Source organism: Emiliania huxleyi (assembly GCF_000372725.1).
Source record: "Emiliania huxleyi CCMP1516 chromosome Unknown EMIHUscaffold_18, whole genome shotgun sequence".
NCBI classification, from domain to species: Eukaryota; Haptophyta; order Isochrysidales; family Noelaerhabdaceae; genus Emiliania; species Emiliania huxleyi.
The window spans coordinates 380,096-393,977 of NW_005200784.1; the positions used below are offsets into that span (position 1 = coordinate 380,096).

Here is a 13,882-nt window from a genome sequence, read left to right on the forward strand (position 1 = left end):
GCTCCCGGAGCCAGCCGGTGCGCGCCCGACCCACGCCCCCTCTCGCACCCCTCCGACCCCCCCTGCGCGGCGCACCTATCCGCTGTGCGCCGGCTCGAACGCCTATCGCCAAATCGCGACGTTTGAGCGCAGCGCACGCGTCCCACACGTCACGCGCGCGCAGGAGAGCTTGCGGCACAGCAGTAGCGTGTACTCGCCGAGGGCATCGCGCCGAAAACCCCGCGCATTCCGCCCCAGCAGAGGCTGCAGCCTCTGCACAAGCTACACCACTGTAAGAATGGTGAGTACTTGGGGTTGAGTGGGCTTGCTTGCTCCCCTAGCCGGGAGCAAAAATGCAAGAAAAAACGTGGCTCGGGTTACACCAATCCTACAATCCCAATCCTCGCTACCCAACGCGGCCAAAGGATATCCACCTCGAGAACAGACAGGATAAAAACTCACCGCTCTTTATAGAAGGGCGCTTGGGTCTAAATTTAGTGCGTGTGAATGAACTTTAGTGATAGTTTAGTGCGCTATTTAGTGTGTGTTCGAGTGCGTGTGTAGTGCGTGTGTAGTGCGCGAATTTAGCACATATTTAGCACATATTTAGCACATATTTAGCACATATTTAGCACATATTTAGCACATATTTAGCACCTATTTAGCACATATTTAGCACATATTTAGTGTGTTTTATCTCCAATTTAGCGCCACATTTAGTTCACTTTAGGTGCGGGCAGCTGCAGTACATTTAGTGTGGGTCCCGCATCTTTAGTGCGGGCACGCATCTTTAGCACGGCTTCCCGGCCACACCACATCTAGCCAGGGCCGCGTGCTTTGCTCCTTGGCTGCCAAGAATGCACCACAAGAGGGAGGGTGTAGACGCGCACCTCCGTGAGAGGCTCGGGCGGAGGCTCCTTGGCGGGCGGCTCGGAGAGGATGTCCACGACGGGTCGACAACCGCGTCCTGCTCCTGCGTGTCGAGCTTGCGCTTGAGGACAGAGCCGCCCTTCCTCACCTCGATGATGACCGTGTCAAACATCACCGCGGCACAGTCGCTCGCGTTGAGGCACAGCTTGAGGTCGCTCCACCTTGGTCGACGCCGGCAGGTTGAGCGTGCCCCTCGCCTCTCCCTGCTGCCACGGCAGCGCCACCATCGTCTGCTCGGCCGTCTCTGCCATCGCAGTAAAGTCGTTATGTTCACGCGGGTCACGCCCCGCTCCGGCAAACGTTTTGCCGCTCGGCGGGCCCGGAGAAGCAAGCAGCCCGGAAAGCACCTTGGAGGCTGATTTCAGCTGAAGAACCTTCGCTCGGTTGGGGGATGGGACGGGGAACTTTTGCGAGTGGGCAGGGAACTGCAGGGGGAGAGGGGGAGGGAGGCCCAGCGAGGGGCTGCGGCTGGATCCTACTGCGCGGCTGGACTAAAGACGCACTAAACCTCGCTAAATTTGGATGTAAAGTCGCAGTGAACTCGCGCTAAATTTGCGCTAAAGTTGTGCTAAATTTTCGCTAAAGTTGTGCTAAATTCGCGCTAAAGTTGTGCTAAATTCGCGCTAAATTCGCGCTAAAGTGCACTAAAGAGGCAGTAGATAAACACTTCACACCGCACTAAATTTAGACCCAAGCGCCCTTCTTTATACTCGTTTATTCACGAGGCGACCCCAGGGAAGACGCTTGTGAACGCCTTTTTGTCCTCGCTTCGCGCCGCTTGCGGGGGTCAGGTGTTCGGCAGTCTCGGCAGCCTCGCCCCTGCTCCTCGTTGTGTGCTGCTGCCCCACCAACTCCTCCCCGACGAGCGCGGTGCCGGATGCCGAAAGGCGGGTGGCGGTGCGTGGTGGTCGTGCTGCTCATGTGCTCGGTCGTACTGCAGCTGTGGTCGCAGGCCTCAGCGCTCTCTCTCAGGCTGCTTCCGACTGCGCTGCGGAGGCGGCAGCACGTGAGCTCTCTGTCTCCGACGGCGACTGCGACCGCGGCGGGCGCGGGCAGTGCCTCTCGGGACCCGGGGTGGGTGGCGGCGCTGCAGATGCTGCGAGACTCGCGCGAGAGGTACGTCATCGTTGATGCCAAGAACGGGCTGGGCAATCGGCTGCGTGCGCTCGCGTCAGCCATGGCGGTGGCGGCGACGCTCGACCGGCCGCTGCTCCTCGTGTGGGTGTCTGACCTGCACTGCAACTGCAGCTTCCGGCGGCTGTTTGCGCAGCCGCTGCCCTTCACGCTCCTCGAGGAGGAGATCCCGCTCGCCAACCTGACCGACCCGCGCCACTTCCAGCGGTACAACTACATGCGCCCCGAGCCGGGCGCCGTCAAGGACGCGCCCATCATCCCCGACCCGCGGAGGCACCTCTACTTCAAGTCTGCCTTTGTGACGCGCCCCGCTGCCGGCGAGACCGACCGGCTGCGGGCGGCGCGTCTTCACACGCGTCGGTGTGGGCAGGTGATGAACCACGCGCACGGCAAGTGGACGCACGCGCAGCAGCAGATCCAGCGCCTCGTCCCCGCCGCTCGCGTCGCTCGCCAGCTGATTGCAGACAAGACCATGGCGCCGACGCCACACCCGACGCCCGCCCACGCCGCACCACACTCCACCACACTCCACCACACTCCACCACACCACCACACTCCACCACACTCCACCACACACCCACACGGCCAGCCACACACCCACTCCGCCACACGCCCACTCCGCCACACCGGGTCGGCCCCTCCCGCACCACAAGCACGCCGCGGCACCGCGGCGCCGCCGGCCACACTCCCCTGCGGCCTCTCCCCTGCGGCTGCCACCTCTCGCGCCGCCCCTTCCTGGCGCAGGCCAGGCTCCCCGTCTGCACGCGCGCGTCTGCGGATAGGTCGGGCTCCACATCCGAAACGTCTTCGACGCGCCCCGCGATTCGAGGACTTTCTCCTCCACCACGGGCAACGAGGCGATCGCCGCTGCAGAGAAGGAGTACGGGCGCAAGGGGACGTCCAAGCTGCTCGCGTGGAGAAAGGCGGGCCCACACCGCCACCGCACCTCCGCCCACACCGCCCCTCCGCCCACACCGCCCCTCCGCCCACACCGCCCCTCCGCCCACACCGCCCCTCCGCCCACACCGCCCCTCCGCCCACACCGCCCCTCCGCCCACACCGCCCCTCCGCCCACACCGCCCCTCCGCCCACACCGCCCCTCCGCCCCGCGGCGCAGGCGGCGCACTGGTCCAACTTCGTGCCGCGCATCACCTCGCTCATGCGGCAGCACTCCCTCACCCGCACCTCGGGCGGCCTCTCGCAGCAGCCTCTCCGCTTCTACCTCGCCGCAGACTCGGAGGAGGCCTATGCGAGCTTACTCAAGTGCACAGCCTCCCACACACACCCGCCCGCCCGCAGCCGCCGCCTCGGCGCGCGGCCGGCACCGCGGTCAACACCGCGGAGCTCTCCCCAGCCGCACTCTCTTTCGTCGCGCCGCTGTGTGAGGAGCGTTGTTTCACAGCATGGGCCACGCGCAGGCGTTTCCCCAACCGCATCCTCGTCACGCGCCGCGAGTGTGCGAGCGAGCGGTGCGCCCCTCGCCACTGCGAGAGCAGCAGCAGATCGCTGCCCATGCTCAAGAGGTCGAGAGGAGCCTATGCGCATAGGTGCGACTTTCGCGACTGCGAGGGGACGCTGTACGCCCTCGTCGACATGCTCAACCTCGCGCGCACCCGCCTCATCCTCGGCTCGGGCTGGTCGTCCTACTCGGAGGTCCCCGAGAGACAGCCGAGAGGAGGCCGAGATGAGACCGAGATGAGACCGAGATGTGACCTCGTCGCCGCCTCATCACCCGGCTCGGACTGGTCCTGCTGCTCGGAGGACGCGGGCGCTACTCTCACCCCCTCCCTCCCCTCCCCCACCACGCGTCCGGAGGTTGCCGCCTACCTCGGCGGCTCGTCTGGCAACCCCGTCCCGATCCTCATGGCGGGACGCGACTTTGGCGCGCTGGCCACGCACCGCCCGCCCGCCGCCGCATTCCCGCCATCGAGCGCTGCATCGCAAACACTCCCCCCCACCTGCCGCCACAGGCGCGCTCGTCGGCGCCGAGCACGGCCGCTACAGCCCAAAGACGCCATGCTGCAACCCGCTGGAGGGCGGCACCGACGGCGCGCGACACACGCCGACGTCGTTCCCAATCCCGACCCTGTCGCTGCCGGTCCATTCCCCTCCCCCAGCCCGTGTCCACTCCCGCAGGCGAGGCGTTTCTGGGGATGGAAGCCGGGGCGGAGGACGGCGACCCGGACAATTTGATTCAGCATTTCTGGCCGAGACCGTTTTGATACACGTGTGTGTCGCGCTCAAGCGCGCAACGAGGCTCGAGGGCCCTCTGTTTCGGCGATTTTTTTGAAACGTGCTTTTCTTTTTCAGATTTCGCACTGCAGAAGAGATACACATATAGAGGTCAGTCCTGTGTGCAGTGGTACACGGTACATGATCATGAACATGATGACACACTCACAGTCACACTTTGCGAGTTCGGAGCCTAAACACCCGCGCACACATCACAACGATCGCATCGGGGGTGTCGCTAGACGAACAGAGCGAAAACCCCCGCGTCGATGACCCATGTCACCGGCCGCGCGCGCGCAAGCCGCAACCCCCGCGCTCCCTTCAGTCGCGCTGGTCCGACGGCTGGCCCGAGAGCAGCCGCGTGGCGAGGGAGGACGTGTCCTCCGACGGCGCCAGCTCCGCCTCCGCGCCTGGCGAGTCGGGCGCACCCACGGCCTGCAGCGGCAGCGTCATGCTGGAGGAGGAAGAGGAGGCGGCCTCATCACACACACGGCAAGCGGCGCTCGGTGGCGCTAGCAGTGGCTCCAGCTGCGCATCGTCAGCCCGCGCCCCTCCCGTGCCGCCACGCGCCACGCCGCCCTCCGCCGCCTCGCCCGCCCCCTCGGCCACCCCCTCGGCCGCCCCCTCGGCCGCCCCCTCTGCGCCCGCCGCGGCAGAGCGAGCCACGGCCGCCCCACCCCTCCGCCCCCCTCCCCGCCCTTCTCGCTGCCCCGCCTCGGAGTCCGGCCCGCCCCCGCCCTCCTCCCCGCCCTCCTCCCCGCCCTCCCCGGCGGCCCGCCCCTGCCCCTCCATGCCGCCCGCCTCCGCCTCCGCCTCCGCCTCCGCCTCCTCCGCCTCCGCCGCCTCCTCGCCGGACGCGCCTACGGACGGGGCACGTCCGGCACGTCGTCACGGACGCGCCTCTGTTGCCCGACAGCCTGTGTGGCTCGTGGGGCTCGCCGGCGGCGCGGCGGCGCGCGACCAGCTTGCGGTTGCAGAGCGGGCACTTTGCGGCGAGGCCCTTTCGCCGGATCCACTCGTCGATGCAAGCGCGGTGGTAGAGGTGGACGCAAGGGAGGATGCGGAGCTCCTCTCCCGGCTCAAAGTCGCCCAGGCAGATAGCGCACGACGTCGCCTCGGCCGGCTCTCGGCCCTCGAGCAGCGGGAGAGGCGTGTGCTTGCCACGAAAGAGCACGGTCGGCAGGGAGGCGATTGCGCGCTCCACCTCCCGGTCGTTCTCGCCCGCCTGACGGAGCAGCCGCCAGAAGCCGAGCAGCAGGAGCCCGACCCAGCCCGCCGACGCGAAGCCGATCCCAATCGTCACCCATCCGAGGATCGACATGAGCAGGCAGGCGTCGACCGTCCAGAGCAGCTGGGCGAGCAGCTTGCCGAGCTCCGTGTCGTCCCCGCCCGACCCCGCGCCGCAGCCCGAGTTCGGGTGCGAGACGCCAAAATCCGCCACGAGGCACGCCAGGAGCGCAGCGTATGCGGCGAGTGCTGCGAGCGCGGCGCGCTCGCTGCGGAAGCGGACGGCGGCAAAGCTGAGGGACGCGTTTGCGCAGAGGAGGAGGATCGTCAGGCCTCGCATCGCGGGGCTCGCGGGCCAGTCGTCGAGCGAGGTGGCCCAGTACCCGACCGCCAGCACCTCGAGGCCGGTGACCATCAGCACGCCCTCTCGGGTGCTGCTCATGTCTCGATGGGGCTTGCTGAACACTCGGCCGCGGCGCCGGTGCTACGACATTCTTGTTTTCTTTTTCACGGAAAGAGCGAATCGATACGCGGCTTACGGGCGGGGCTGCGCCTCATCGCATGTGCCACGAGTCGCTCTCGAAAAGAAACAGAAAGAAGCAGACAACTCAAGGGAGGGAGGGGAGCGGGAGGACGGCACGCCGCCACACAGGGATTTTAAGGAGAGGAGTGTGGTGCTAGCCGTCGCCCACCCTTGGGCGTCTGCCTCTTCCTATCTCTCGTCGCAGTCTCTCGCCGATTCGAGTCGCTCTCGGACGGGAGGACCCCTCTCCTACAAAAGAGATTTTTACGCAAAAGAGAATTCGAGAGCTCACAACACTAGGCACGGGACTGGCGCGCACTGGCACTAACAAAAGAGAAAGCTGACCAAAGCACAGGGCCGCGCGCTGTGGCACTAACACAGGTACACCAAAAAGAATTTTGCTTTTTGGCCGGGGGGGAGTGGCGCTGTGTTCGTGCGTCGTGCCCATATCTCCTGGAGATGCCTGCTCTCTTATCTACTGGCGCGCACTGGCACTATCCACTAACACAGAGGTACTCCCCACGGGAGCCGCCTAAGCGACTCCTGCGAGGACGGCGTCCGACGGTGAGGCGCTTAGATAAAAGAACGTTTACTTTCGGGCTCGCACACAGCAACCCACTGCTCACGAAAAAAAGATTTTTGCAACGAAACTCAAACACTCTGTGCCTGTTTACCCATCTCCGTTTTATTTATTTATTTATTTATTTATTTTAAACACATGTGTGGAAAGAATTTCAAAATAACGCTGCTCTCACCGTGGTGTACGAGCTAGGTCCGACCTCAAAGAGCGCATGTGATGCAGCTGTGCCTCACCAATCTCGCACCTCGAGCCCCGCGGCTCTGTGTAGGACCACCCCCTCCGCCCGCTGCCAAACGCCTCCCGCTCCCGCCGCTGCAGCCTCACGGTTGTCTCCTCTTTCCGGTTCGGCAGCACTGCCACCTGCCGGCCGAGGGAAGTGCGTCGCATCTTCTCGAGCTGCCGCCGGAAACGCTGCTCCCCGCGCGCAAAAAACTCCTCCACCTACAGATGCGACATGGCCGAGGTCCGACGCCGCGACCTGGCCGCTCCAAAGTCGCAACGAGCTCTCCCGCGCCTCGTGCACGTCCGCCGCGAGCGTGCGGCACGCGACATGCAGCGCGCCCTCGCGCTCGCACGCGGCGCCGAGCTCCGCCTTTAGCATCCCAATCCTTGCCGCCGCTTCTGTCTCTGCCGTCGCCAGCCTCGCCGCCCACTCCTTCTCCGCGTCCCTCCAACCGGCCGACGACGCCACCGCCTCTTGCAGCGCCGCGGCTTGCGCCTCCCGCATGGCCTCGCTCCTCTGGAGCTTTAGGCTCAGCGCGCGGATCTCTCTCTTTTGGGCCGCTATTGTCGCCCTCTGCGCCGCGCACTCGCCCTCGCTCTCGGACAGAGCTTCGCGCTGCACCTCCGCAGCCTGCGCCAGCTGCCCCTTTGCCACTCTTAACTCTGAGTTGACGGCGTCGCGCACGCGCTCGTGGTGGGACCGTTCGCGAGTCGCCTCGCGTTCGCTGCGCCCAAACTCGTGGGCGAGGCAGCGCACGTTCACATCACTCTCCGCCAGCTTCCGTTTCATCAGCTGCTGCATCCGCATCGACTCCCTCGCGTGCCTGGCGCGGATCTCTCTCAGGTCGAGTGCGAGCCGTTCGCACTCTGCCCGTAGCCGGTTGACGGCACGAGGGGTGTCTGGAGTCGGCGGTGTTCGGGCGCGACCGGCAACGTCCCACGCCGAGCTGTCGGCCGTCAGCGGGCGTGGTGTCGTGGGGCGGCTGCACTGCTTGTGCCTGGTCTCATACAGGGACACGAGCGGCACCGGCGATTCCCGCGGCGTCGGCGACTGAGGCAACAGCGAGGCGCAGCTGGAGCCCTCCCGCTCGAGCGGCTGGTGAAGCGTATGCAGCGAGTGCAGCAGTCGCAACGGCACATCGGCGTACCCGTGAGTTCGAGCGCGGGGCGAGGCGGACCGCGCACCCATTTCCCGGCAAAATCGTTACGGGGTTTTTGCTTCCAGGGTTGGGATGTGTGATAGCTAATCACTCAAGAGGAAGAATTTTCCAATTTTCGAATCGCGCAGCCGGACTCGGCAACGAGGTCCATCAGTAGGACTCATCCAATGCCCTTGCGCGAGCGCACATTGTGCGTAGCTCCGCAAGCAGGTGTAGTGCACTGTCGTCCACCGACTGTGGTGGGTGGGTGGGCCTGTGAGTGAGCCCCCACAGCACAGAGTGGTGTTGGCCATTCTCGCTCGAGTAAGAACTGGTGTGGCAGCAGCAGCCTGCTGCTGCGTGCTGCCTCATTCAACTGAGCCAGTGGCGCAGCGAGAGGCACGCACAGAATTCGCGTGCTAAGGTACATTGAAGGCTGAGGCCTGAGCGCATTCATGAGAGCGCGTTCGATCGAGCCGACGAGCCCGCCCGCGCGGCCGCACGCTTGGAAGTCCGGCGCGGCGTCTTAGTTCTTGCAACACTATCAATCACGCGTTACTTACACTCCTTGCTAAGCAGGCTAAGCTTCCCCGCGCTTTCTTCCCCTACCAAATACACTACAGTCGTGACAAGGGCGACGCCCCCTACAGGGAGCCCGCGCAGCGCGGGTAGATTTCCCTTTGAACGGACAAAGCAAAATCGGTGCGCACCGAGGTGAGCTCAACTTGAGGCCTTCATGCGCTTCCCTTCTGGCTCGGCGAGATCAGACTGCATGGACATGCGGTCGTTCCCCGCCTGCTCGATGAGGGCGTCCGCCTTCTTGAGATCGGCAATGCGTTTGGAGAGCGAGCTGCGCTCGCGGGCTAGCGACTCGTCTGGCGCCATCAGCGTCGCGAGGTCGCCCTCACCGGCAATGGCGCGCATGAGCGCAGGCTTGAGCTGCTCGATGAGCTGAGCCGACAGGTTGTAGCGTGTTACCAGCTGCAGGTAGTCGACAAGCCGCTTCTTCATCACTTTCCAGTAGGCAAACGTCTTGATTTGCAGGTCGACGATCTCCTGCTCGGCGTTGGACTTCGTCTTGAGGCTCGAAAAGTCGAGGCCGTCCAGAAAGGCGGGCTTCTTGCTCCACACGGTCTTAGCCTCATTGTCCGCCAGGATGTCCTTCCGCAGCTGCTGCACAATGTCCATGTAGTAGTGGTTGCTCGTGTGCGCCTCGGCGTCCTCGTACTGCATCAAGCGCTCTGACTCGCGCCTGGCCGAGATCGTCAGCTGTTCGACCAATCCCGCAGCCGTCGTTTGCATCAGCCGGACGAGCCTCGGGTGCGCTTTGAACTCGACTGCCGCGTCAATGATGGACTGCAGCTTAGTGCTCGCCACCGTCGATGCGACGGTCACGTGCTGCTCGACGATCGACGGAAGCTTTTTGCGCAGGTCGTGCAGCACGCCCAACGGCACCTCTTGGTTGATCGAGCCTGGCATGCCGCACGAGCCGCGGCGTGAATTAGCCGCCATCTCCAGCTTGCGCCCGAACTCCTTTGAAAAGAACATGCGGGCGGGGTGGGCCTTGTCGATGTTGTCGCGAAGTTGCTCATCGAGCTTGTTGAGCGCGGCGCAGAACAGCGTTCGCTTATCGTCCACGTCTACGGAGGACACGTACACCGAGGCATAGAAGGAAAGAGCGCCTTTGTATTGGGCGCTTGTAATGAAGTTTTCGAATCCCCAGCCCTGGCCGGGTTGGCTGAAATCGTGGATGCATTCCAGCCTCTTCTTCACCGTGCCACCCTGGTAGACCGCAAGCGAGAACTCAAGACCAACCTTCGTCTTCTCGGGCATGTCGCACATGAGGACCGCGCCGCAGAAGCCGCTGGTGGACGTCTCGCAGCCATTGGGGTAGATATGCAGGGTGCAGGAGATCCCGCCTGGCAGCTCAATCGGCTCGCTTGCGACGAAGGACCCCTTCGCCTTCTTGCTGCAGCACGCCACCCAGTCGTCCACCTCGAGTTTGATATCAAAGACCTCGCCCTCGGCAGTTTGCAGCCCAGCGGCGCGTGACACCCTGCCCTCGCGCTCCTTCTCGAGCTGCTCTCGGGTCTCGTCGACCAGCTTGGCGGCGAGCAGCCTGCACGCAAGCTCGCCCTCCAGCGGCGGGCCGATCTGAGCGACGCGCTGCTCTAGCTGCGACAGCCGAGCCCGGATTGCCTTTGCGGTTGCCGGAAGTGTCTCAATGATGCGCTCGAGCTGAATGCGCACGAGTTGCTCTGAGAGTGCACTCACGCCCAGGCCGTAGCCGGTGGCTTCGGCGCCTCGCTCAAGCTCCAGATTGGAGCGGATGCATTCAGTCTCGAGCTCTCGTGCGCGCGACAGAGGCAGGTGTGCGTCGTTCTCCTCCTGCTTGCGGTTGCGCACGACGAAGACATGCTCCGGCCGGATGCACATCGACTCAATGGAGACGTCGATCTTCTTGGCCAGGCCGGGTTCCTTGTGCTGATCAACTGCGAAGGGGCAGAGCGGCGACAGTGGGCGGTTAAGGCCGCAAGCGCTCCCGGGGAGGGTGGAGGGGCACAGGGGGGAGGATGACTGAGAGAGAGGCCATGCTCACTCTTGGTGACACAGAGCAGCGTGCGCCGGCCCTCAGGGTCGAGCTCTTGCGAGAGCTGCAGGCTAGCGCTGGTCGAGAAGTCCACCATGGCGGAGACGACGTTGAGGATTACCGACTCGGGTGGCGCGCTGTAGCGCTTGCACATTCCAAGGATGAGCGCCTCGAGCTGCTTGCCGTCACCTTGACCCTCGCGCCCCACCCGCGTGATGCCCGGAAGATCAATGAGCGTGAGATCGTCCTGGTCGCGGCGAAAGACCTTGAGCTCGATCGGCTCATCCTTGACGCCCTTGGAGCCGCCAGCAATTGCCTCTGTGAACTCGTCCACCTTGGCGGCCACCTCTGAGAGTGCGATCCGTTCCGGCTCCGCCCCCTTGCGTGAAATGAAAGCGTGCTCCTGGTCGGCATCCTCGCAGCTGCGAAGCTGCATGATCAGTGGTACACGCGTTTTGATGTCGTCGCCGCGGGGCAGGTCAACGCCGCTCAGCGCCTCGAGGAGCGACGACTTGCCGTGGCTTTGGTCGCCCTGCACAACGATTCGCGTCGAGTTGATCTCGCTCTCTCGCGAGGTGAGCTGGTTGACCTGGTCGTTTAGGTCGATCAGCGGGCGAACGTGCGCCTTGGTCAGTGTGGCCAGCATATCGAGCGTGACCTTGACAAATGACTCGCGCGACGCGAGACATCCGATCGAAGTAAAATGTGTGCACGTTTGAGATTCTGCCCATAGGGGTGGTTGAGGGGTTGAGGGTTGAGGCCCCCCCTCAACCATCTGGTTGACGGTTGAGACCCCCCGTCAACCCTTTAGTTGGGGGTTGAGGCCTCCAGGGCCTATTCACAGGCTCGCGCGTGATCACAAGATAAACTGGAACAGCCCCTGCCGCCAAAAAAACGCTTCGCCTGCGGCGCGCTCTTGCGCTCCTCGTACCTCGAGCGCAATCCATAAGTAGGAGACGCTCACTGTCGCCATTCAGGCGCCTGATCTTTCAGCAAAGCGATGGCCTACCTGGTACGAGTTCAGATGCGCGCCCGGCAGAAGACGCGTGTGATGCCGCATGCAGTGGAATGCGCACAGAGAACGGACGGCAAGAGAAGGCAAGGGAAGGAAGAGAAACGGCTGGTGAAGCTCAGTTCACGGCGTAGTATTGCGGTCACTAACCATCCACGGCAAGAGTCACGGGTGAATGCTGCCGCATAAAAGCAACAGAGTCGCGCTTGGCGCGATGGTCTTGTCGCGGTTCACGACTTGACGTTGCACACGGTCATAGGATCTATTTGGCGAGTCTCAAGCAGCAAAAGTAGGCGCGAGAAATTAATGTTGATCCTGAGATCTCAATTTTGGCGCTAGTTTCGTTTTCTGGTACATCACGACGACTTGCTTGGGTCTCATGTAGCTCGACGGCTCTTGGACCATGGACGGCTCTTTCTGGTTGGATCAGACAGTGCTATCAGTCAGCAACGAACGCAATGCCGAGAGCAGGGCGGCCTTCGAGGAGGGTCAACTAAGCTCCTGCTGCATATCGAGCATGGAAGGCGGCCATTGCTCAAACCTGTTCGAGTTGGCCTCCGGGAACAAGGGTGCGTGGCCGGCGCGGTCTGTTTCACGTGCAATAAGGGCAACGCCATCAAAATCGCGAACATGGCTCATGGCGGGCCGACATGCCTCCGACATTTCTCAGGGCTCGGACGGAAGCTCTGCAGACAGCCAGACCGCTCTGCGCGGTCGGACCGACTTTGTCAGACTTTACTATTCTGGATACTGTGAGGGTATGTGCTGCTAGATCTCACTGAGCTGAGCTCGTATCTGCCTTTTGGTAAAAGCAGTTTTGAGTTCGGTAATGTCTCCGGAGACGGAGGGCCGCGTCCGCGGACGGCCATGACTCGGCCGGGACCGCCCCGTGGGGGCCTTCGATGGCTGTCAGCGCTCCTCCGGGCTTTGCATCACACCTCCCATTCACGCACGTAGCTGAAGCAAGTACTCGTAAAAACGGCGCGTCAAATGCAGCATCCAGGCGTCTAAAGAAGACGACATGAATCGTCACAGAGAATGTGTGTTCAGACCTTGCGCGGGGGGTGTGAACAGCCATTCCGCGTGGTTGAGGGGTTGAAGGGGTCTGTCAACCACTTGGTTGAGGGTTGAGGCCTCTGTCAACCACGTGGTTGACAGTTGAGGCAATCGGCCTCAACACGTGGTTGACAGTTGAGGCAATCGGCCTCAACCACCGCTATGAGTAGATGAGATGTGACGTTTTAGGTTTGATGTTAGCAGATCAAGATGTGACGTGTATTAAAATGAAATCGGGGGCACGGGACGCGGCACAACCGGGGCACAAACGCCAGGCTACAAACACGGGCGGGGAGGCACGTAGTTAGTTAGTGACGCAAGGGAGTACAAGGGAGTCTAGGCGACGGTGGCGTCCTCCAATGCCGCGGCGAGCCCGACTGAGTGAGCTCGGTCGCAATCTCATCCGCCGCCGCGAGCTGCAGCGCGACTGACGTGCGCTCGGTGGGCCTGCAGCGACAGCCACGACCCCGTCGACCAGCTCGCCTCGTCCTCGTGCTGCAGCTTGATTGGAGAGCTTGTATGCTTGTTGCGCAGAGCTTGTTGCGCACCTTGTCCTTCATTCATCTGGCTGGTAGAACAGCCGCTTGACCGCGTTGCACCACCCGCCGAAGCGCGAAGGTTTCGAACGGGTACATCTCGGTTCTCGAGGTTCTCGAGGTTGATATCCTTTGGCCGCGTTGGGTAGCGAGGGTTGGTGTGACGCGATCCACGCAGGCGTGGTTTCTGACGGCCGACCGTCAGTGCACGGAGTTGCCCCTTCTCCGACTGCCCCGGCTAGTTCACGAGTTTCGCGGGAGTGACCCCATGCGTCAAACCCGCGACCTAGCGCGGGTGGGTTGGGGGGGGGCTCGCTGCAGGGAAGGGCTGTGTAAGAAGCCGATCCCCGTAGTCTGCCCCGCTCCTCCCCATCGGGCCGCATGAGCGGCCGCGCCTCGCAGATTCGTTTTCGCGCCTGGGTCAGGCGCGCGGGGCATCCCCCGGGTCGCTCGACCAGCGATCCGAAGAGTGGCCGCTATGCGAAGGAAAGAGTGGGGCCCTCGGGGTACGCCTCGTCCGGCCCCCTCCGAGGGGGAAAGGGAATTGCGGGGTCCCCTCGGGCGCCTCAGTGTGTACGTCGCTCGTCGGTGTTCCGAGCGCGAGATGTGACGTGGTGATCTTGTGATTACGAACAACTACAAAAACGAACACCACTTGGAGCACTCTTGGAGTGCAGTTGGTAACCTCACACAGATGCAGAGATGCTCGGTATCGGGTTGCG

At 63.3% G+C, this 13,882-nt stretch overlaps 4 protein-coding genes across 4 annotated transcripts; 1 reads left to right on the plus strand and 3 right to left on the minus strand.

Moving 5' to 3' along the window:
• Positions 1–1,828: 1,828 nt before the first annotated feature.
• Positions 1,829–4,265, plus strand: EMIHUDRAFT_203092 (hypothetical protein; the record flags this gene model as incomplete). Its single annotated transcript, XM_005783393.1, has 8 exons — positions 1,829–2,341; positions 2,414–2,470; positions 3,212–3,306; positions 3,462–3,512; positions 3,591–3,680; positions 3,859–3,881; positions 4,014–4,141; positions 4,215–4,265. The coding sequence occupies 8 exons, from the start codon at positions 1,829–1,831 to the stop codon at positions 4,263–4,265; spliced, it is 1,008 nt and encodes a 335-aa protein (XP_005783450.1).
• Positions 4,266–4,399: 134 nt separating this feature from the next.
• Positions 4,400–5,981, minus strand: EMIHUDRAFT_449633 (hypothetical protein). The gene is made up of 2 exons (XM_005783394.1): positions 5,237–5,981; positions 4,400–4,752 (listed from the first exon to the last, which is right to left on the minus strand). The coding sequence occupies exons 1-2, from the start codon at positions 5,942–5,944 to the stop codon at positions 4,597–4,599; spliced, it is 864 nt and encodes a 287-aa protein (XP_005783451.1). The 5' UTR covers positions 5,945–5,981; the 3' UTR covers positions 4,400–4,596.
• Positions 5,982–6,557: 576 nt separating this feature from the next.
• Positions 6,558–8,016, minus strand: EMIHUDRAFT_203094 (hypothetical protein; the record flags this gene model as incomplete). The annotated part of the gene is made up of 4 exons (XM_005783395.1): positions 6,558–6,568; positions 6,645–6,691; positions 6,850–6,965; positions 7,084–8,016. 4 exons carry the CDS (start codon positions 8,014–8,016, stop codon positions 6,558–6,560), a joined length of 1,107 nt encoding a protein of 368 aa, XP_005783452.1.
• A 2,544-nt stretch (positions 8,017–10,560) lies between these two features.
• EMIHUDRAFT_55357 (Dynamin-related protein-like protein) lies at positions 10,561–11,175 on the minus strand (the record flags this gene model as incomplete). The annotated part of the gene is made up of 1 exon (XM_005783396.1): positions 10,561–11,175. A coding segment is annotated over one exon (615 nt), but the record flags the coding sequence as incomplete, so codon positions are not given.
• Positions 11,176–13,882: the final 2,707 nt, after the last annotated feature.

Excerpts from the sequence above, each read along its gene's own strand:
- EMIHUDRAFT_449633 (XM_005783394.1), bottom strand. The coding sequence starts at position 5,944 with ATGAGCAGCACCCGAGAGGGCGTGCTGATGGTCACCGGCCTCGAGGTG. Across the intron at positions 4,753-5,236 it reads CGCTCTGCAACCGCAAGCTG|GCCGCCTCCTCTTCCTCCTC; the intron begins GTCGCGCGCCGC and ends GTGTGTGATGAG.